The 21,925-nt window shown below is 42.3% G+C and overlaps 1 protein-coding gene across 1 annotated transcript; it reads right to left on the reverse strand.

Moving 5' to 3' along the window:
• Positions 1–891: 891 nt before the first annotated feature.
• nufip2.S (nuclear FMR1 interacting protein 2 S homeolog) lies at positions 892–17,706 on the reverse strand. The gene is made up of 4 exons (XM_018248785.2): positions 16,962–17,706; positions 6,407–8,089; positions 2,978–3,010; positions 892–1,245 (listed from the first exon to the last, which is right to left on the reverse strand). Exons 1-4 carry the CDS (start codon positions 17,194–17,196, stop codon positions 1,193–1,195), a joined length of 2,004 nt encoding a protein of 667 aa, XP_018104274.1. The 5' UTR covers positions 17,197–17,706; the 3' UTR covers positions 892–1,192.
• Positions 17,707–21,925: the final 4,219 nt, after the last annotated feature.

Here is a 21,925-nt window from a genome sequence, read left to right on the forward strand (position 1 = left end):
GAAGCTCCAATCAACTCGCTCCCCTGTTCTACAACAAACCCAGGGAACGTATTTGACTCGCTTTCTCTTGTTTTTTTTTTTTAATAGAGCTTTTAAATATATTAAATGCCTAAATAGATTACTTTACTTTTGCGTTTTTACTTTTCTTTTTTTTCTCGATTTTTTTTTGTATTCTTCTATTATTCTAATGTTCAGTTTTAAAGCATTTTCTTGTGTTTCGTCGGTAGATGAGAAACAAAGAACAAAGTCAGGAAAAAAAAGCAAAACCAAAGAAAACCTTGCTTGCCTCCAAATTTTCCTGATCCGTGACTGTATCCAGTTTAAGAAAGGGGAAAAAAAAAAAATAAATAACAAGGCTCACGGTTCCGGTTTCTTTTCCATTTGTCCTTTGATGATGTTTTGTTCCTTTATAATCCAAATAAGGATTTTTTTTTTTTAAATAAAATTTGTTAAGTATACCTAGAAATCCATCTGCCTTTTCCAAGCATATCTGCAAGTACGAGTTGCAGCCATATGACAAGACACAGCATGAAGGATAAGACTGAAGCAACCGGTACTTTTTTCACAGAATACTCTTGGCAAATAAGTAGATTTCTATTTTTTTTTTTTTTTAATTTTTGCTGTAACTCCTGTGCAATTTTCTCCATAGCAGGTAGAACAATGGAAAAAACCTTATGTATCATGCTGCTGCTTCTTAACGTCTTTCCCTTTTGTCTTCTACACAGTGCAGAATTGGGAGGAAATTATATATATATATATATATATATATATATATATATATATATATATATATATATATATATATATATATATATATATATATATATATATATATATTATATATATATATATATATATATATATATATATATATATATATATATATATATATATATATATATATAAATAAAAAAAAATTAAAAATTCACAGGAAATAATGAAATGTACCAACATACAAATAAATGTTGTGAATCCCTTGGGGGGGGGAAAAAGTATCCTTTTCCTGAATAAATCAGAAGTCTCTTTTTTTAATTTGTTTAAATATATATATATATATATATATATATTTATCTCCAACGATTCTATGTATGCTTTTTTCCTCTGCTGCACTGAAGATTCTGAAAGGGGCACAGTAGCCAGGTGTCTCTCATGCACATGTAAAAGGAACGCCAGAAGTCCAATGGTGGTTATCTCAGTGTTCAGGATGATCCATGGCTTTGTTATAAGTGATTATCCTACTGGGATCTGAAATAAAGGGAAGAGGAATTTTACAAAAACGCAATGAAACACAATAAATCTTGGCAGATGGTTATAAATATGGAAATCTAAAGACCAAAAACAGCAACATACATAGACTAAAAAAAGCAGTTCAGACCAATTTAATTATGGTCAATTTTCTCCACCCAATTCAAATCTGCAGAACAGCGCGGAGATCAAAAATCCTGCAGACCACAGCATTTTTAACGTAAGAGTGCCAGCCTGGGATTCCAGGACAGCGATTTATTGCCTTTCCTTGTTCTTTAACACCTGATGGGGATAGACAAAATCACCCAAAACTGTGGCCCCACAAACTAACAAAATCACATCAAAAGGGCTTGCTCTAGCATCTGTCAGCACTGTCCCTCATGTTCTGCCATATAAAATGTTTATGGCAAATCTTCAGTCTTGCATTGCACATTAACTGGCCCATTTACTTACAGCGAGTGAAGGAATAGAGGAAAAATCTTCGAATTTCGAATGTTTCGAACTAAAAATCATTCGACCCTTCGATAGTCGAAGTACTGTCTCTGTAAGAAAAAACTTCGACCCCCTAGTTCGCCACCTAAAAGCTACCGAAGTCAATGTTAGCCTATGGGGAAGGTCCCCATAGGCTTTGCTAGCTTTTTTGGTCGAACAAAAATCGTTCGAGCGATGGATTAAAATCCTTCGAACGATTTTTCGTTCGATCGAACGAATAGCGCTAAATCCTACGATATTCGAAGTCGAAGGATTTAACTTCGACAGTCGAATATTCAGGGTTAATTAACCCTCGATATTCGATCTTAAAGGGGAAGGAAACCTAGTTGGCGCAAAAACCCTCCCCCCCTCCCTCCTCCCCCCTGGCCTACCCATCCCGCTGGGCAAATACCCGTAACTTGTTACTTACCCTTCTGTGCAGGTCCAGTCCAGGGAGTTCATAGAAGACATCTTCTTCCACGCGATCTTCTTCCTGCTTTGAACGGCGCATGTGCAGTAGGAGCATTTCGCCGGTACGATCTACTGCGCATGCGCCAAAAGTACTTTGTGACTTTTGGCGCATGCGCAGTAGAACCATACCGGCGAAATGCTCCAACTGCGCATGCGCCAAAACGCCGTTCAAAGCAGGAAGAAGATCGCGTGGAAGAAGATGTCGCCTGTGACATTGAAGACATAGGGGCAGATTCCCTAAAGGGCGAAGTGACTAATGCTAGCGAAAATTCGCCAGCATGACGTCATTTCGGAACTTTGCCGATTTCCTAATGGGTGCAGGCGTCACTTCGCTAGTGAAGGAGATAGACGTTAGCGTTGCTTTGCACGCTGACGCCAGGCAAACGGACGTAACTCTCAAATTCTCAAATTCAAGATGCGGATTTTATTGAACATTACCTCTTTTGAGCGCATAGAACTTCCTCAATTTTTAGTGCAAAAAACGCTAGTGCATCTTCGTTTTGATCGTCGAAGTAACGCTAGCAAAAATGCGCGAGCGTTCGGCGACCTTGACGCAACTTCACACCTTAGGGAATTGGCGTTGTCCTAGCGAATTTTTGCCTGGCGAAGTGTTGTGATGGCTGCAAAGCCGTTGCTGGTGAATTTTCGACGGTTAGGGAATTTGCCCCATTGCCACTTAGAACCATTGAGATTTACACCAGGGTAAATTTTATCCACAAAACAAATCCCCAATGTCCCAATCTGCAGTTTGCTGTGTGATGCAAAGAAGAGAAGAGTGGCCTGGACTTACCTTGTTTTTGCAAATTCAAAATAGATTCCATTTCTGCAAAGAGAGAAAAACCACATTAGGGTTCATTGTTCTATGAAAACAAGAACGGCACTGCCGCGGTGCTGACCATGTAACTGCTCCCGTTAGTTGTAACCAGTCAATCCCAATGTGTTTTGAGTCACAAAGGCTCAAGCGTGGATCACTACTACTAAATTAACCCTTGTAAGGCAGTGACCCCAACCTTATAAAGTGTTAGAGTGAATATAGGAATACTGTGGTCATGGCTTGGAGGTGCAACATGTTCAGCAACTCTATAAGGTTGTAAAGGGCCATGTGACATGACATTTATATGTTTCAGTGAGAAACCACAACACTTACCCCAAATCTATCAAGATAAGTCAAACTGATGGACAATAAATAGGTCTGGGTTTATGATGTAACAATATGTACATGGTTAACTCAAGAGCAGGTTCATTTAAAGGAAAACTATACCCCCACAATTAACTTAAGCAACATATAGTTTATTTCAAATTGAGTGACATATTAAAGAATCTTACCAAACTGGAATATATATTCAAGTAAATATTGTCCTTCTACATCGCTTATCTTGAACCACCATTTAGTGATGGTCTGTGTGCTGCCCCAGAGATCACCTGACCAGAAATACTGCAGCTCTAACTGTAACAGGAAGAGATCACCTGACCAGAAATACTGCAGCTCTAACTGTAACAGGAAGAGATCACCTGACCAGAAATACTGCAGCTCTAACTGTAACAGGAAGAGATCACCTGACCAGAAATACTGCAGCTCTAACTGTAACAGGAAGAGATCACCTGACCAGAAATACTGCAGCTCTAACTGTAACAGGAAGAGATCACCTGACCAGAAATACTGCAGCTCTAACTGTAACAGGAAGAGATCACCTGACCAGAAATACTGCAGCTCTAACTGTAACAGGAAGAGATCACCTGACCAGAAATACTGCAGCTCTAACTGTAACAGGAAGAAGTGTGGAAGCAAAAGACAGACCTCTGTCTGTTTATTGGCTCATGTGACCTAACGTATGGTTTGTTTGTGGGAATTGTGAATTGTCATTTATTTAAAATGTCAACTTTTCTATTTAGGATTACCCAATACCCTAATATACTTAAAAAGTATATTATTATGAAAATGGTTTATTTACATGAAGCCAGTTTTACACATGAGCAAGTTTTATACAACATATTTTTAGAGACCTACATTTTTCGAGGGTATAGTTTTCTGTTCTAAATGTTTTAAAAAAAATTTCATATTAAACAAGCAGGATTTCAAACCAAAGAACAAAGCTGTACAACGAGTCACACCTATACAACTTGTTGTGGCTAAATGCACACAAAGAAAAATAAAATATAGTTTTTAATTGGTGATGCCACCTAAACAATTTACTACATTAAAAACGAGTAAATTAAACCAAAACCAACAACCTAACTACCAAATCTCGCTCAGTGAATTTATGTAAGATTCTTAACTGTTACAATCATACAAGGAATGAAAACTACTTTTTATAGACATATCAGATTAACCACTTTAAGAAAATTATAACTGTAACAAGCCCAGAATAAATGGTTTGAAGCTAGAATCAATTTGGTCCCAGAATATTGACCAAGTTTCAGTAAATCTTCTTTTTAGATGGGGTTCTGCCGATTTAATCCTTATCGCTTTTTGCCAGGAGAGTTGATTTAAAAGGGACTGTATAGGGTATAGTTTTCCTTTAATGCCATTAAAGATGCCATGTTCATTCCATTCACCTCTGCACTAGGACACTTTTCACTATTAAGTACATACACAATGAATAAACAATGTGGGTGCCGATGACATGGAGCTTAGATGAAGTTCAACATACCGTGTATACTCGAGTATAAGCAGAGTTTTTCAGCCCCCAAAATATGCTGAAAAACTCTACCTCGGCTTATACTCGGGTCAAGCGCAAAAACGGTCGCCGGCGTCTAAGAATAGTCGCTGGCGTCCCAGAATAGTCGCCGGCATCCAAGAATAGTCTCCAAGAATATTCGCCGGCATCCAAGAATAGTCTCCAAGAATATTCGCCGGCATCCAAAAAACGAGATGCCAGCACCTCCAATGGGAGCAGAAACCCTCATTTTTTTGATTGAAACTTACCAGAAGCTGCTGCATTTCTCACCCTAGGTTTATACTCGAGTCAATAAGCTTTCCCAGTTTTTGGAGGTAAAATTAGGTACCTCGGCTTATACTCGGGACGGCTTATACTCGAGTATATACGGTAAGCTCTGTTGATCCATTAACATCCCCTCTCTCAACAGAGCTTACAATCTAAATTGCCTTGCACAAGCATGTCAATACGTTTACTGCTTTAAAAGTTGCTGAATTCAGTTACATCATATTCTGCAAAACAACTAATTGCAAATACAACAAAAAAATTATTTTCCCTTTAAAAATATAGCATTACTGAGGCAGGGAGCAGTAGTTTAAAGGGGTTGTTCACCTTTGAGTAACTTAAAGTATGACGTAGAGAGAGATATTTTGAGACAGTTTGCAATTAGTTTTCATTTTTTTTTATTATTTTTGGTTTTTGACTTATTTGGCTTTATATTCGGCAGCTCTCCAGTTTGCAATGTATAGTAGTCTGGAAGCTAGGGTCCAAATTTCCCTAGTAACCATACATTGATATGAATAAGAGACTGGAATATGAATAGGAGAGGCCTGAAAAGAAAGAGGAGTAATAAAAAGTAGCAACAACAATACATTTGTAGCTTTGCAGAACATTTGTATTTAGATGGGGTCAGTGACCTCTTTTTGAAAACTGTAAAGATTCAGAAGAAAAAACTATAAAAAAAAAAAAAAAAAAAATGAAGACCAAGTGAAAAGTTGCTTCGATTTGGTCATTCTATACTAAATATTATCCAAAAGGTGAACCACCCCATTAACATTTACACAAGGGCTGCTTGTGAAACCATTCTAGTACGCAACACAAACCCATTACATTTGCTATTGACAGATTATTAAATACTTGCAGGGCAATTAGCTCAATTGATCCATTATCCTAACAGGATCTAATCCCAAAAATGGTTGCAAACTTTTTCAGACTGTTTCCTGAGCAATTTGCAGTCATTTTCAGCTTTCTGAGATATTAGCCGTTCTAGACTGTCATTCATCTATTTAAAGTAAATATAGAACAAAAGAGGCATGTTCTACCTTTAGGCTATGCATTCACTGGAATTTACAAAAAAAAAAAAAACAGTAAAAAAAAAAACACACACAACAAAGAATTCGGCTAGAAATGCTCCCTAAACCCAATTCACTGGCCTATACCTTTTAATCCAAATACATCATAATCATACTGCTGAACCAACTCATTTTAGGTAGATGTTAATACATGTTTAATAGTCATTATACTTAAGTAGGGCTTCTACATTAGGAAATCAAATGTATTACCTTTAGTGTGATAGAGAATAGCAGCCCTCGGGTCAAAAGAACCACAGCTATCTTTCCGTGCAAGGCCTGCATGGTACCTCTTATCTTTGGCAGAGGTCTGTAAAGTGTTTTTTAGGGGGGCCTGGAAGGAAATATCCAACTCATAGACCTTGGACTGAAACACTAAATAACCCTGACTAGCAGCATCAGTCTTCCGTGGCTCCCCTAAGTGCTGCAGGTCTGAAAATAAAGCAGACCCCTTGTCCCAAGAATCACCAGTTGTTTGCACGGTAGAACTTTCTGGAACCTGAGGGCTAGTCCGTTTCTCAAATTCATAGGCCTTGGGAAAAACTGGGCGCTCTTTTCCTGAGGAAGCAACTTCAGCACCCTGTGAAGCTGATGGGATGGTGGGCTCCCAGACAATCTGCTCATGTGAAGGCTTGTCCACCTCAGCATCTGGACCTGCATTGGGTTCATTAATAAAAGATAAGCCCCACTGATTCTGAAAAATTTCACCCAGGCTTTGTTGATTTGACTGACCGGACAGTTCCCCCTGCATTGTATCCGGCAGTGCTTGTTGCATATTTGAAGGGTAAGTTAAAAGGCTAGGCTTTTTTTGTTCATTGGGTGTTGGGGCAGAAGGTATATCTGTGGGTAAAGTTTCTACTCCCGCAGGCAGTGTGTGTGATACAGTACTAGCAGCAGTGGCCAAGAAGTTTCCATCAGGTCCTACTATAAGTGACCCATTGGAGAAGTTAGCAGTAGATACAGACTTCATGGCAGACATGGGGACCTGGGAAACACAGTTCAAAGTTGGGACCTCCACAGCTGCCAGAGCAAAGGCATGGGAAGATGGTGAAGCGAAGTTGTTCAAGGCAGCTTTGTTGAGATTTTCCTTAACTTTGCTTGCATAACTTATTTTAGGAACAATTTTTGCGCTGCTGTTGTCCACTGGAAAAACAGGGGGAGGCTTAAACAATGACCAGGAGTCCTCCTTTGAGGAGGATGTTGTAGACGTTTTCCCTTTGGGCCGTTCATCAAATTTCTTTCCTGTTACTGGTCTGGCATCAGAGTTTTTCCTCTGCAAATCTACAGAGTTTGGTTTACCCCGACCAGCTCCAGAGACTGCAACCTCACATTTCCAAGAGGCCTTTCCATTGTCCAGTCTAGCTCCTCCTTTCTGGTCAACAAATAAATCAGACTTGGAGTTCTCAGACTCATATTTGACATCAGAGTCTATCATTTTGTCTATTAAAAAGCTAGACCCTTCAACACTCTTGGCATTGATGCACCGGTCTTCGCTTTTTTTAGGCGTAGCGTAGCCACTCTCGGAACCACTGCCATCATTTTCAGCACCTTTACTCACATAACCATTAGTTATATATCCAGAGCTGTTTACCAGCAAACCGTTCTGAATGGGCCCAGCCTCCACTTTGTCTGTGTGTTTGTTCTCTTTAGGTTTGTTTACATAAGGCTTCTCATTCTTTTTGTCCATACTGTTTTTATGAAGCAAGGTTTTAACTTTGCTTCCACTTTTACCAAAGCTCAGGACCTTGGATGAATGCTTGGAGTTGGTGCTGCTGTTGAAAGTTAGTTGGTTCCCATTTGTAACCCGAGAAGCAGCCTGACCTGCAGCCTTTTCCGAGTCCAGGGTCTTTGGAGAGGGGTATCTTTCTGTTGCAGTACCATTTAGGTCTCCATGGCCTGGAAAAGGAAAAGAACAACATAAGCACACCAAAGATGTACCAAGGCCACCAGACCTCACTTCTAACATATGAAGGCATTTATGTTCTTTCATTTTGTTAATGGATCACACTTCTAGAATAAGGCTTTTAATGTAAAGGTGTATGACTTGCCTAACATAAAATGTGTAATGAAAGACCCACTTAGAAAAGCTAAACTTTAAAAGAAAAACATTCATTTTAAACTAACCCTAAACTTTGAAAGAAAAACCATTCATTTTAAACTAACCCTTTAAACAAAGCATTTACCCTTGCGGTTTAATCAATACACCAGCTCAAATGTATGTTTAAGAGAGAAATAAATGCATAATAAACCCATTAAAACATGAATAAGACTTGGAGACTAAAGGTGGCCATACATGCACTGAATTTTCGTACGATATTCGCCGTGTGGATGGTGGGAGACAACCGACTGATATCTATACTGCCGAGGAGCAATATAGATAAAAAGGCAACCCATAAACAAAGAACATATTTCACCACCATGATGCTACGTTAAGGTCTGTGCCATATGTTACAGGTTAAATGTGATCTGTGCATGAATTAGTGTACGTGGACTTCCGTTAATGGATTTGATTAAAATATACAAAGAGACACCCACAACATGGTCTATAGTCCATAAAACAATTACTGCAGTTCCTTTGGGGAAACGATGGTCTCCGTGGATCATGGCAATTGGTAGGTACGTGAATGATGTTTGTACCTGCCCTCGTAATATGAAACTGGAGCTTAGCATGTCTGATATTCCTACACCAACGCATGGGAAAGCTAATTCTGCAGTCAATTCGCATAATTACAAATATAGTCTAAAAATACAACACTCCGTAGTAACTCATAAGCACCATTTGGCCCAGTGTAATGATCCAATCAGCAGTATGCTCGCTATGGTTTTATGTTGTTTGAATAATAAAGGCAAATATCTAAATGCTTGCTATGGGTTTAGCCTTACAGACACTTTCAGCATTCCAGAACCTTCAGTCACAACAGCTACTTATAGTTGACCTACCGTAATTATAGCGCCTGCTAAATAGGTTTCTTTGTTTCCTATGGGGCAATCTGGCAAAACAAAATGTAGCCCACTGTGTATTTCCTCATAAAGATAACATAATATATATATATATATATATAAACATACACAAGTATTTATAAGGGTGATTCTTTCGCCCTTGTGGAATCTTAAAAAAAAAATAAAGCCGAAATACAAAAGTATATAGTAATATAGCTCAATTTTAGGTGTAACTATATGTTTTAAAAACAACCACTGCACACAGCCATGTCCGTAGTCATTCCATTTCTGACCTAAGGATCAAACGTTTGGCTCAACCATAGCTAGCATCAAAGGTCTTCTTTTAACCGTCCGGCCAAACAAGTGAACAAACATGGCCTGCAATACAGATTTCTTAAAGTGGCCATGCATTGGCTGAATGGATATGATTGATGTCCATTAGGGATGGGTGAATTTTTTCGCCGAAAAAATGACGCCCATGGGCTTGTATGGCGTTGTGCGTCAAAATAAAAAGACGCGCGCGTCCATCAATGGGCCGAAAAGCCAGAGAGTGTATTTAGGATCACACTCACTATAGCCACTTTGCGTTTGTTCCAATTGTTTGTGTAAAGAGGATGAACAATCAGAAAAGCAAGTGAAGAGGAGATGCAGCTCCTAAACCTGCACTAATCCCGAACCAGGCAATTAGTCATAGTACATGGATATCCGTTAGGCTTGGTTGGTCATCATACATGTGCCAATAATTGTAATATCATTGAAATATTTATGGTCAACTTTAAGCTGGCCACACATTAAAAGATAAAGAAACCTTGAGGTGGGCAATATCAAGCTGAAACAATTGGATCACAATGATGGGTATACAGGCTATAGTTGCTAGCACCGCATAAACTATGTAGTCATTGCCTTGACCAGAGTTCTAAACAATTCCAATTGATATCTGCCTGATTTTTAGGTAGGCATGTCGGAATGCCCACACACAGGCACATCACACCGCTTCCCTAAGACTTTAAAACATTATTGACCAAAAAAAAAAAAACGTTTGGGATAGACAGTCTTTTTACACCAAAATAGTGTGGCGTTTCCCAGCAGTACACCAAAAAAAACTAACTATTTAAGCCTTTAACAGAATTTCATTATACCAGATGCGCTCTGTCAACTTCATTCACTGTACACGGAAACAAAGCAAGAGTTCTTAAGTTTGTCCCAAAGTCACAAAGTATTCCAATACAATCGGGTTATTCCAGACAATTATTCTTCTGGGGATTATTATACTACATACCAAGTCATTAGTGGTAATTAACGGGCAGCTAAGTCAGCAACTCTTTGCTGAATAACCTCTGATGTTTAGAAGCACAGGCAAAGGTTACTCGAGAACAGCCACCAAACAATCTCCCTGTAAATTATTATTATTATTATCAACATGTATTTATATAGCGCCAACATATTGCGTAGCACTGTAAAGTAAATGTGATTATACAACTACATCACATGAATTACATATATAGAATATATGGAGTAACAAACATCACAATCAATACAGGTACAAAGAGGTGAGGAAGGCCCTATGCATAGGCATACAGTCTAAAGGGAAGGGAGTAATACACAAGGTGTGGGAGTGGGCAAGATCAGAATTAAGTGGGTGAGAAATGTGGTACTGTATGTGGTGTTGTGTTTGGTAGTTAAGCAGAGTGAGGGGAGGCTTCTCGAAAGAAGTGCGTTTTCAGAGATTTCTTGAAAGCAGAAAGGTTGGGAGAAAGTCGGACAGACCGTGGGAGAGCGTTCCAGAGGAGGGGTGCAGCCCTTGCAAAGTCTTGAATGTTAGCATGTGAGGAGGTAATGAGAGAAGAGTTGAGGAGCAGGTCAGTAGAGCAGCATAGTAAGCGATTGGGTGAGTATACAGTGATGAGTTCAGAGATGTAGGGTGGGGCAGAGTTATGAAGTGCTTTGATTGTCAGGGTCATTAATTTGAATTTTATTCTGAAAGGTAGAGGAAGCCAGTGCAGGGATTGACAGAGGAGGAGCGGTTGCTGAGGTGTATGAGCCTCGCAGCAGTGTTCATTATGGACTGGAGAGCTGACAGTCTCTGGAGGGGGAGGCCAATTAAAAGAGGCAGCATCTTGGGTGATAAATTATCGTATTTTGGATATGTTCCTTAGGTGGAAGTGACATGATTTAATAAGTGACTGGATACGAGTGAATGACAGGGCAGAATCTAGGATAACCCCAAGGCCCAAATTGCACAACATCAAAAGTTTGGGTTTTATACAAGTAACATGGAGGTTTTTTTTTTTTTGTTTTTTTTTTTTTTTTTTTAAATCGGAGGACGTGAGGACAAAATGGGTTTTCAAATATACCATATGGGTCAGCCTGTGTACAGCTATCTTAAATCCAAAACACATTTTGTATGGACAATCGAATTCCTTAGAAACCCTAGAAGACATCTATGCAACAAAAATTGTTATATCAAGCTACTGAAACAATTGAGAATTCCCAGAAACCTCTTCAGACAATTAGGAGATTTATTAAGGTTCGAATGGTAAATTCAAATTCAAATTTTCAAGTTGAATTTTTGGTCAAAACTCACAAATTCAAGTTGGGAATAATCTAAACTCAAAAACTCAAATTGAGATTTATCACACCTCGACCTTGGAAGTAACTCGAATTCGATAGGTCGCCACCTAAAACTTGCCGAGTTAATGTAGAAGTCAATGGCAGAGGTCCGTTGACCCATTTGAAGATGTTAACAGCCTTCCTGACATTCAAGTTTTTTTTTTTTTAAACGTAATTTGAATTGTGTTTGAATTCGATCCGAGTTTTCAGGTCGGTACTATTCGTTTGAATTTTAGGCATTCGCGTTTTTTCTTAAATAAGATACCATTCGAGTTTTTGGTAAAATTTCACAACATTTTTAAATATACATACATATATATATATATATATATATATATATATATATATATATATATATATATATATATATATATATATATATATATATATATATATATATATAAAATTCAGCATCTGTATACTAAACCCTTTACTTTACCTATTAAAATAATTTTCAGATCTGCTTCACAATTCTTTATATTAATCTTGCGTTTCATTACAGGCATCCTTTGATCAGAAATAAATGCCTTTACGAATAATCTCCCCTTATTAGTAGACTACAAGACTCATACCTGAGAAGATTTGAAACCAGACATTTGTTGGGATAAAATAGTTTGCAGCCGGCATGGAACCAGGCTCGTGTAGTGAGCACGAGAAGAAACAGCAGGAGCTGCCATATTAGCAATGAAAAATACAGAAGATTTTTTTTTTATATATATATATATATATATATATATATAGTTACAAGAAAGAGGAACCTGGAGTTCTCAAGAGGTTTTTGAAGATTCAGAAACAAATGGAAATATACTCAATCTGTGCTATCCCTAGATTATTTATATTCGCAAAGATTAGGAATGGAGGAACTCAAATACAAAAGCCAACAAGCACTAGGCTAATGGCACGCAAAGGGTTTTCCCACAGTCATTTCTTTAAGTGACTTAAAGAAACCCATTTAGATAAGTAAATTCTATATGGGATAGTTCTCAACACTTACAGAAACACCCAGGACCTTCTAGAGTTATGGCCAATTAGGCCATGGGGCATGGTCAACCAGATTCAAGACATCTGATCATCTGGTTCTCAAGTCAAGAATTGGATCAGATGAGGTACTCAGCCAAGATTTCTCCAAAATCTAAAATGCCTCACCCATTATACATCTGGAAGGTGCGTCGCCACAAAAACAGAAAGGCAATTTTCAATGTAGCCCCAGTACAGTGAATCGATGGAATATCCTTGCAGCTCATTCTGACATTGCTCAGTTTAGAAGACACTGTTGGTGCCATTGCAAGAAGGCATTCTCAATTCTAAATCTGATGTTGATCGGCCAATCACTTAGGATCCCTCAATATGGTGCAAGCATTCAATATTTTTATTAAGTCACACTAAAATTCTCAAACCTTGGAATATAACTTAGAATGCATATAGGCATAAGGCCATATTACTCCTAACATTCATAGGAACACAACGGTATATCTTACATATGGAAGGTCATCACGTTGAAGGTCCTTGTCTTTTGCTAGTACCTGCCTTCTCCAACAATGGCAGCAGGGTGGGGCAATCCCTACACAGCCAGGGCACAGAAGAACTTATGAACATTTTAGAGGACAGAGAATGATGAGCAGTGGGAAACCAGAAACAAGAAGGCAATTGTATGGACTGTCTGCATAAGGGGAGGCTACTCATACTGCTTCCCTGGTTGGATAACCAGCTTCTGGCCTTATTAGGATTTAGCCCCTCACCCAACAGCACTTTCATGGAGTACACACGGACATCCTGGGATCTGCAGAGTAATATTAACACTTGTATTCTATACAAGGCATAACTAGAAATTAAGGTCAGATTGAACATAAAATGGACAAGTTGAGACAATAGACAGTGTAGACAGTAAAGCACAGAAAGAGGAATAGTGAATTATTTCAGAAACAATGCAGAAAGTTTAGAAAGTTTCTTACTTCAGTATGAGGAAGTTTACAACAAAGTTGAATTTTCCCCTTTAAGGAAACCCTGCCCTAGGTACGGACTTAGGTTCCTTTGTTGTAGCTTTTTCACTTGCTATTAATTGAGGTTAAATCATATCAATACAGGCCACCACTTGCTCTGACACTAACCAAGCACTAACCAGCAGTTGGGCGGGTTTGGGTTGATATTTGGCCAAACATTGTGGGTTAGGGTTTGGTGAGGGTCAGACTGGGTAAGTAAACTCCTCCACTGTAAGTGAGAAGATGCAGGTTGGATGTGGGTCCTACAATAGCAACATTTTGCAGGTTAGGGTCGGGTGCGGGTTGAGATTTTCCTGACACACCCATCACTACCATGAATGTACTGATAAAATGGAAACTGTTTGTCAGGCAGATATGTATGAAAATTCTAGTCCGCCGACAAGCCACAATGGCCAATACAACTCCTTTTCCAGTTGTTTAGGCTGTCAGCCCAAAGGAACAGAACATACTGTTTATGGCCTCTCATACAGTATCTGTCCATTCTGCCTGCTATACAGTCATTGGACAGCTAGCTCAGTACAGGAGAAACAGGAGCCAAGGTGGGGCCTCTGGGAGAACCAGGGTTGCCAGATTGGCAGGATTATAGACCAATTGGGCTATTTTTCAAAATTTATTGGCGTATTTTAAAAGTACAAACCCACCAAGGTAAGGATTTGGGCTAGTTTTGGAAGTTGCTGCAAGTTTGGACTTTTTTTTTTTTTATGCAAATTGAAGTGATATCAGCGTTCGAGTGATGCCGGCTGGGCCTGCCCCACTGCCCTAGCTCCCAAATCGCCTTTTCTTCGGCCGACTAATCTCCTCGAAAAGCTTTCCTGCTTGCTAGACTCTAAATCGTGGCGGGATGGCACTCGGATTGCTTTGTTTTCCGAAGTCACCTGAAATTGCCTTACAAGGAAACTTTGGGAAATGAATCGCTCTGAGTAGAGTCCTGCAGCAGGTTGGGTACCCACAAGAACTTGCGGGGTAGATGTTCTGGGTGCGGGTATAGACGTGGGTCATCGGTTCTGTGGGTCGGCCATGGGTCTTCTTAATAGCGATTTTTACTTCTTTTTTCTGATCACGCCTACTTCTGATGTCACTTCCGGTTTACAATGACAGCACTTCGTGATGCTTGATGGTCAGCGGGTCGGGGATGCGCATAAGGTACTTGCGGGTCGGGTAGCGGGTAAGAATGTGGGTTGCAGGTCGCGTATGGGTTCCAAAAAAAATGGACCTGCGCAGGACTGTAGCTCAGAGTGCCTTCCTGCCGGTGATTTAGATTGTAGCAAGCGGGAAGAGACAATTTGTCGGCGTGTGACTAAATGTCGCCGAATGTTAGTGTGTGTGTCACTAGCCTTAGAGTTGTTGTTTGTAACCCTGTGGCCTCCAGATGTACATGAATTACTAGCCCCAAAATGAACCCCTGCAGCCTTCAGTGGAGATTCAGGCCTGAGTGGTGCAGAGAGAACATTTAGCGCAAAAGCTCAGGCTCCAGAGTGAAGTAAAGAATAATTAAAGGAGAAGGAAAGCCCCAGGGCGCAAAACCCCTCCCCCCCTCCCCTGTGTTGCCCCCCCCTCCCTCCTCGCCTACCTGTCCCCCTGGGCAAATGCCCCTAACTTGTTACTCACCCCTCTGCGCAGGTCCTGTCCACGGAGTTCACAGTCGCCATCTTCTCCCACACGCGTCTTCTTCCTGCTCTGACCGGCGTCTTCTGGCGCATGCGCAGTAGGAACAGGTACCGGTACAGCTCTACTGCGCATGCGCCGAATGTCACGAAGTTTTCCGATTTCACTTCGTGACATTCGGCGCATGCGCAGTAGAGCTGTACCGGTACCTGTTCCTACTGCGCATGCGCCAGAAGACGCCGGTCAGAGCAGGAAGAAGACGCGCGTGGGAGAAGATGGCGACTGTGAACTCCGTGGACAGGACCTGTGCAGAGGGGTGAGTAACAAGTTAGGGGCATTTGCCCAGGGGGACAGGTAGGCGAGGAGGGAGGGGGGGCAACACAGGGGAGGGGGGAGGGGTTTTGCGCCCTGGGGCTTTCCTTCTCCTTTGAGAACCTTCCCTCTACAACTCAGAATGTGCTATTGAACTAGAGCCTGAGAGGGAGGCGGGGTTTCCGGTAAAACGCCGCCATGTTTAGTTTCACATCACAGTAACAGTCTGGAGAGGCCGGGTTGCTATAGTAACAATTGTTGTTTGTTTCCGCTTCCTGCGGCCCGTGTAACGTCTCTGATGACAAGAGATAAATTCGATTTGAATAAATCCATTAAATACGACTTATTGGCGGCAGTGACAGGAGCCAATGCCGCAGCCTCAGTCAGACATAAAACACACGTCAGCCGGGCCCAGCGCTTCCTGAAGGCTCCTCACTGCGCGGAGTTCAGGGAAACACAAATGGGAGGGGAGTGACGGGGACATGTGGCAGCGGCTGGGGGAGAGCGCGGAGCCGGTAGGACAGTGAAGACTGTGGGCCCCGAGCTTGTTACTCGCCGCTACTGGAAGTGTCCCGCGGATTCAGTTGCCACGGATTCCCCTGAGCGGAGCGAGTGTCAGTCAGCGGCTCCTACGGGGCTGAGAGAAGACTCTGGGCCTCTCCGTGCGGCTCAACTACAACTCCCAGCGCTGACTGAACCACTCACATCCCCAAATGTTACACGAGGGACCCGGAGATACCGAGGAACTGACCCTTAACTCACCCTGGGGATCCAAACAATCCCGGAGTCCCCCCCCCCATTACTGTCCCCAGTCCCCCCATTACTGTCCCCCCATTACTGTCCCCCCATTACTGTCCCACCAGTCCCCCCATTACTGTCCCCCAGTCCCCCCATTACTGTCCCACCAGTCCCCCCATTACTGTCCCCCAGTCCCCCCATTACTGTCCCCCAGTCCCCCATTACTGTCCCACCAGTCCCCCCATTACTGTCCCCAGTCCCCCCATTACTGTCCCACCAGTCCCCCCATTACTGTCCCCCAGTCCCCCCATTACTGTCCCCCAGTCCCCCCATTACTGTCCCACCAGTCCCCCCATTACTGTCCCCCAGTCCCCCCATTACTGTCCCACCAGTCCCCCCATTACTGTCCCCCAGTCCCCCCATTACTGTCCCCAGTCCCCCCATTACTGTCCCACCAGTCCCCCCATTACTGTCCCCCAGTCCCCCCATTACTGTCCCCCAGTCGCCCCATTACTGTCCCCCAGTCCCCCCATCACAGCCCCGGGTGAGCGAGAGCCACTGACCCGTTTCCTCCGGGTGCGTTTCCGGGAGCAGCTGTAGGGCGAGTGTCGGCTCGGGTTTCTGTTCATGTTCCAGAGGCTCGGGCTGCCATTCGGCGCCGCTGTGAGTTTCGTGCTGCTGCTGCCGCTGAGTGTTGCTGCAATAATAGTAATAATGGCTGTGAGGAGACGGACAGTGGGGGAGGAGAAGCTGCTGGTGGCGGAAGTGCTGCTGCTGTTGTCCGGGCTGCTCCTCCATTGAAAGAGAGGCTCCCCCAGTGCTGGATACAGAGCCCGCCGCCGGTGGACGTGACTGAGCAGATGCGCTGCCGTTTGTACCAGGGAAGCCGGTTGGCTAAGGGACTTTGTACAAACGATTGACTGTCTCTCTCCACCAATCAGGTCTCTTGTCACCTCCCACGTGCCCCATCATGGCTCCTCCCTCCTCTTTTCCTCTCCCTCCCGTTACCTCACAACTTGTTTCCTACAGGCGCGCGCCAGGACTTCCAACGTCAGCAGCTCCGTGACTTCCCTGCCTCGCACCCTCCTCTTCCCGCTCCTCCGGCCGAGCCCTGGGCTTTGTGTAACCGACCCCTAATAAAAGAGACCAACTGCAGTGGGACGTATAAGTAGCGGCACTAGAGACAACTCCTGCTTCTTACTCACTCATTTGCTTTATTCCTCATTTACATCTAGAATTTGCTTCAGTTTCTGCTGAATTCTACTTCATATTCCGCTCAATTAATACTAGTGGCTTCTCCCCTAACTGGGCCACATTAATGACACGTGACTACATCCCGGGGCCCCTATAGGCTGCTGCTCTCTACTCGGGGGCGGGGTCGGTACAAGCCGTGGACATCACTGAATGTTATTGTATCTGGACTTCACCTGCTTCTTCTCCCACTGCACCTGACCAGACCCAGCAGAGCAAATTTTTTTATTTTTTTTTTAATATTGTCAATTTCCCAGCTGCCCCCAGTCATGTGACTTGTGCTCTGATAAACTTCAATCACTCTTTACTGCTGTACTGCAAGTTGGAGTGATATCTCCCCCCTCCCTTCCCCCCCCAGCAGCCAAACAACAGAACAATGGGAAGGTAACCAGATAGCAGCTCCCTAACACAAGATAACAGCTGCCTGGTAGATCTAAGAACAACACTTAATAGTAAAAACCCATGTCCCACTGAGACACATTCAGTTACATTGAGAAGGAAAAACAGCAGCCTGCCAGAAAGCATTTCTCTCCTAAAGTGCAGGCACACGTCACATGACCAGGAGCAGCTGGGAAATTGACAATATGTCTAGCCCCATGTCAGATTTCAAAATTGAATATAAAAAAATCTGTTTGCTGTTTTGAGAAATGGATTTCAGTGCAGAATTCTGCTGGAGCAGCTCTATTAACTGATGTGTTTTGAAAATTTTTTTTTCCCCATGACAGTATCCCTTTAAGATATAATTAATCCTTAGTGGAAGCAAAACCAGCCTGTTGGGTTTATTTAATGTTTATATGATTTTCTACTAGACTTATGATATGAAGATTCCATTTATGGAAAGATCCGTTATCTGAAAAACCCCAGGTACCGAGCATTCTGGAAAACAGGTCCCATACCTGAACATTCTCAAAATCTCTGGCCTCCTTTTGGGCACAATGAAAGGCCAGGGATACATTGTAGTTTACAACAAATATTGGGCCAGATTCAATTCAGTGAGAAAAAGTTATCTCATGGTTTATTGGTTTATTATCAAATATATGGAAAGATCCGTTATCTGAAAAACCCCAGGTCCCAAGCTTTCTGGATAACAGGTCCCATGCCTGCAGGGAGGTGGCAGGGTTAATCAGAGGCCTTGTGGGCAGTGCTGAGGGGGCTTCAAAATGTTCTTTCATAGGGACCCCAGAAGAGATATGTGATGTCATTGGACCCTACCATTCCATACTCTTTATTACATTGGCAGCACCGTTTCTGGGGAAGGAGCCGCCTGAGGCAGCTCCTGCAATGCCGCCCCCCGCACCGACTTACCTGTCGGGAGGGGAGGCAGGAACACGATTGCGGAGAGCGCAGCCGAATTTCTGGTTTAAAAACCGGAAATTCGGCTCTTAAAGGTGCAGGAGCGGCTTTTTGCCGCTCCTGGAATCCTCTCTGGCGCTTTCGCCTGAGGCGAGCAGCTCAGCTCGCCTCATTGGCGGAGCGCCCCTGTACATTGGTACTGGGTATGTCTACAGACTGCTGCTTCACGGCACTGGGAGTGTAATAAAATTGATGGGAAAGAAGAGACAAACAAATCAGCTTGTTTGCTGTGCGTCCATAATAAGGGCAGAGACGCTGCAATTCGGGGAAACTAGCCGCCCCCGGTGACAAATCTCCTCTTCTTCGGGCGACTTATCTCCCCGAACTGCCTTCCCCCACCGGCTAGAATGTAGATCACCAGCGGGATGGCACTGGGTGTGCTTCGTGTTTCAAAGTCGCCCGAAGTTGCCTCACAAGGAAACTTCTGGCAACTTCGGGAAATAAAGTGCTCCGAGTGCCATCCCACCAGCAATTTTAATTTATTCCATAGTTGCCTCACGAAACATCGGCCGACTTCGCAAAACGAAACGCTCCAAGCGCCATTCCGTCGGAGATTTTCATTTTTTCCGAAGTTGCCTCACGAAAGATCAGGCGACTTCGGAAAACGAAACAATCCAAGTGCCATCCCGTCTGCGATTTTCACTGTAGCCGGCTGGAAGGCAGTTCGGGGAGAATAGTCGCCCGAAGAAGAGGAGATTTGTCGCCGGCGACTAATCTTCCCGAATCTCAGCGTGTGTCTCTGCCCTAACGTTCATCCGGAGCCATTATCTAATAACTGTGACTTGCACAAATCTATCCTCATTGAGTGGAACCCCTTTTGCCTGAAATGAGCCAAATCTTTGTCTTCCAAAATGTCTGATTTAAATTTTGTGTCAGTGTAGACTTTATGGGGCCGATTCACTAAATTCGAGTGAAGGATTCGAAGTAAAAAAACTTCGAATTTCGAAGTATTTTTTGGGCTACTTCGACCATTGAATGGGCTACTTCGACCTTCGACTATGACTACGACTACGAATCGAACGATTCGAAGTAAAAATCGTTCGACTATTCGACCATTCGATAGTCGAAGTACTGTCTCTTTAAAAAAAACTTCGACCCCCTAGTTCGGCAGCTAAAAGTTACCGAAGTCAATGTTAGCCTATGGGGAAGGTCCCCATAGGCTTTCCTAAGTTTTTTTGATCGAAGGATATTCCTTCGATCGTTGGATTTAAATCCTTCGATTCGAAGGATTTAATCGTTCGATCGAAGGAATAATCCTGCGATCGTACGATCGCAGTATTTGCGCTAAATCCTTCGACTTCGATATTCGAAGTCGAAGGATTTCAATTCCTAGTCGAATATCGAGGGTTAATTAACCCTCGATATTCGACCCTTAGTGAATCAGCCCCTATCTGTTTGCAAAGAGATAGACGAGGTTTGTTTGAGTTTTCCTCTCTCCATCCCCCTCTGACTTGGCAAGTTGTCTGTGATGATAACGTCAGCAGTATCTCTTCCAAGGCTGCACGTTCAGTACAGTGGGGTCATGCAGACGTAGTCTTGTAGTTCAGCAGCGCACATTCCACACCCTACCTGGGAAATCACATGCCTCTGTCAGCCAATGGAGTTGTCAGTAGTGCCCTGGGCCAACAGCTGAACCGGCTGCAAGGGGTTTTTAAAAAAGTAAATAACAAAAGTGCTGAGTAACTCAGTTTAAATTTGTATTAAAGGAGAACTAACCTTTGTTTCTATGTATATATAAAACCCTTGTGTGCCTCTGGATCTGTTAGAAGAACATATGGGTCTCCACAACACACTAATTTTTAGGCTCCCCTAAACTTTATTGATAATAAATGTTTTCTAAATGTATATTGAAAATGCTAAGTAGACAGTGACCCCTCCACCCAATCGTGGTCAACTTTCCTTATAGTTACGCCCTGGCATAAGCTTGAGAGCTCAAAATAAATGCCCAGCAAAGGTCTCTCACAAATGGTAGTTAAAGACAACAGTTACAAAGGATCAGTAAAACCAAAAATATAAAATCTTTTAAAGAAATTAAAATATAATGTACCGTTCACCTGCACTGGTAAAATGGGTGTGTTTGCTTTAGAAAAACTACTATAGTTTATGTAAACAAGCTGCTGTGTAGCCATGGGGGCAGCCATTCAAGCACAGGATACACAGTAGATAACAGATAAGTACTACTATAGTTTATATAAACAAGCTGCTGTGTAGCCATGGGGGCAGCCATTCAAGCACAGGATACACAGTAGATAACAGATAAGTACTACTATAGTTTATATAAACAAGCTGCTGTGTAGCCATGGGGGCAGCCATTCAAGCACAGGATACACAGTAGATAACAGATAAGTACTACTATAGTTTATATAAACAAGCTGCTGTGTAGCCATGGGGCAGCCATTCAAGCACAGGATACACAGTAGATAACAGATAAGTACTACTATAGTTTATATAAACAAGCTGCTGTGTAGCCATGGGGGCAGCCATTCAAGCACAGGATACACAGTAGATAACAGATAAGTACTACTATAGTTTATATAAACAAGCTGCTGTGTAGCCATGGGGGCAGCCATTCAAGCACAGGGTACACAGTAGATAACAGATAAGTACTACTATAGTTTATATAAACAAGCTGCTGTGTAGCCATGGGAGCAGCCATTCAAGCACAGGATACACAGTAGATAACAGATATGTTCTAAAGAATCCCACAGAGTTTAACTGTTAGCTTTTGTGTATCATGCGCCTTTTCTCCTTCAGCTTTGAATGGCTACACAGCAGCTTGTTTATGTAAACTATAGTAGTACTTATCTGTTATCTACTGTGTATCCTGTGCTTGAATGGCTGCTCCCATGGCTACACAGCAGCTTGTTTATATAAACTATAGTAGTACTTATCTGTTATCTACTGTGTACCCTGTGCTTGAATG

Source organism: Xenopus laevis, chromosome 2S, assembly GCF_017654675.1.
Source record: "Xenopus laevis strain J_2021 chromosome 2S, Xenopus_laevis_v10.1, whole genome shotgun sequence".
Taxonomy (NCBI): domain Eukaryota; kingdom Metazoa; phylum Chordata; class Amphibia; order Anura; family Pipidae; genus Xenopus; species Xenopus laevis.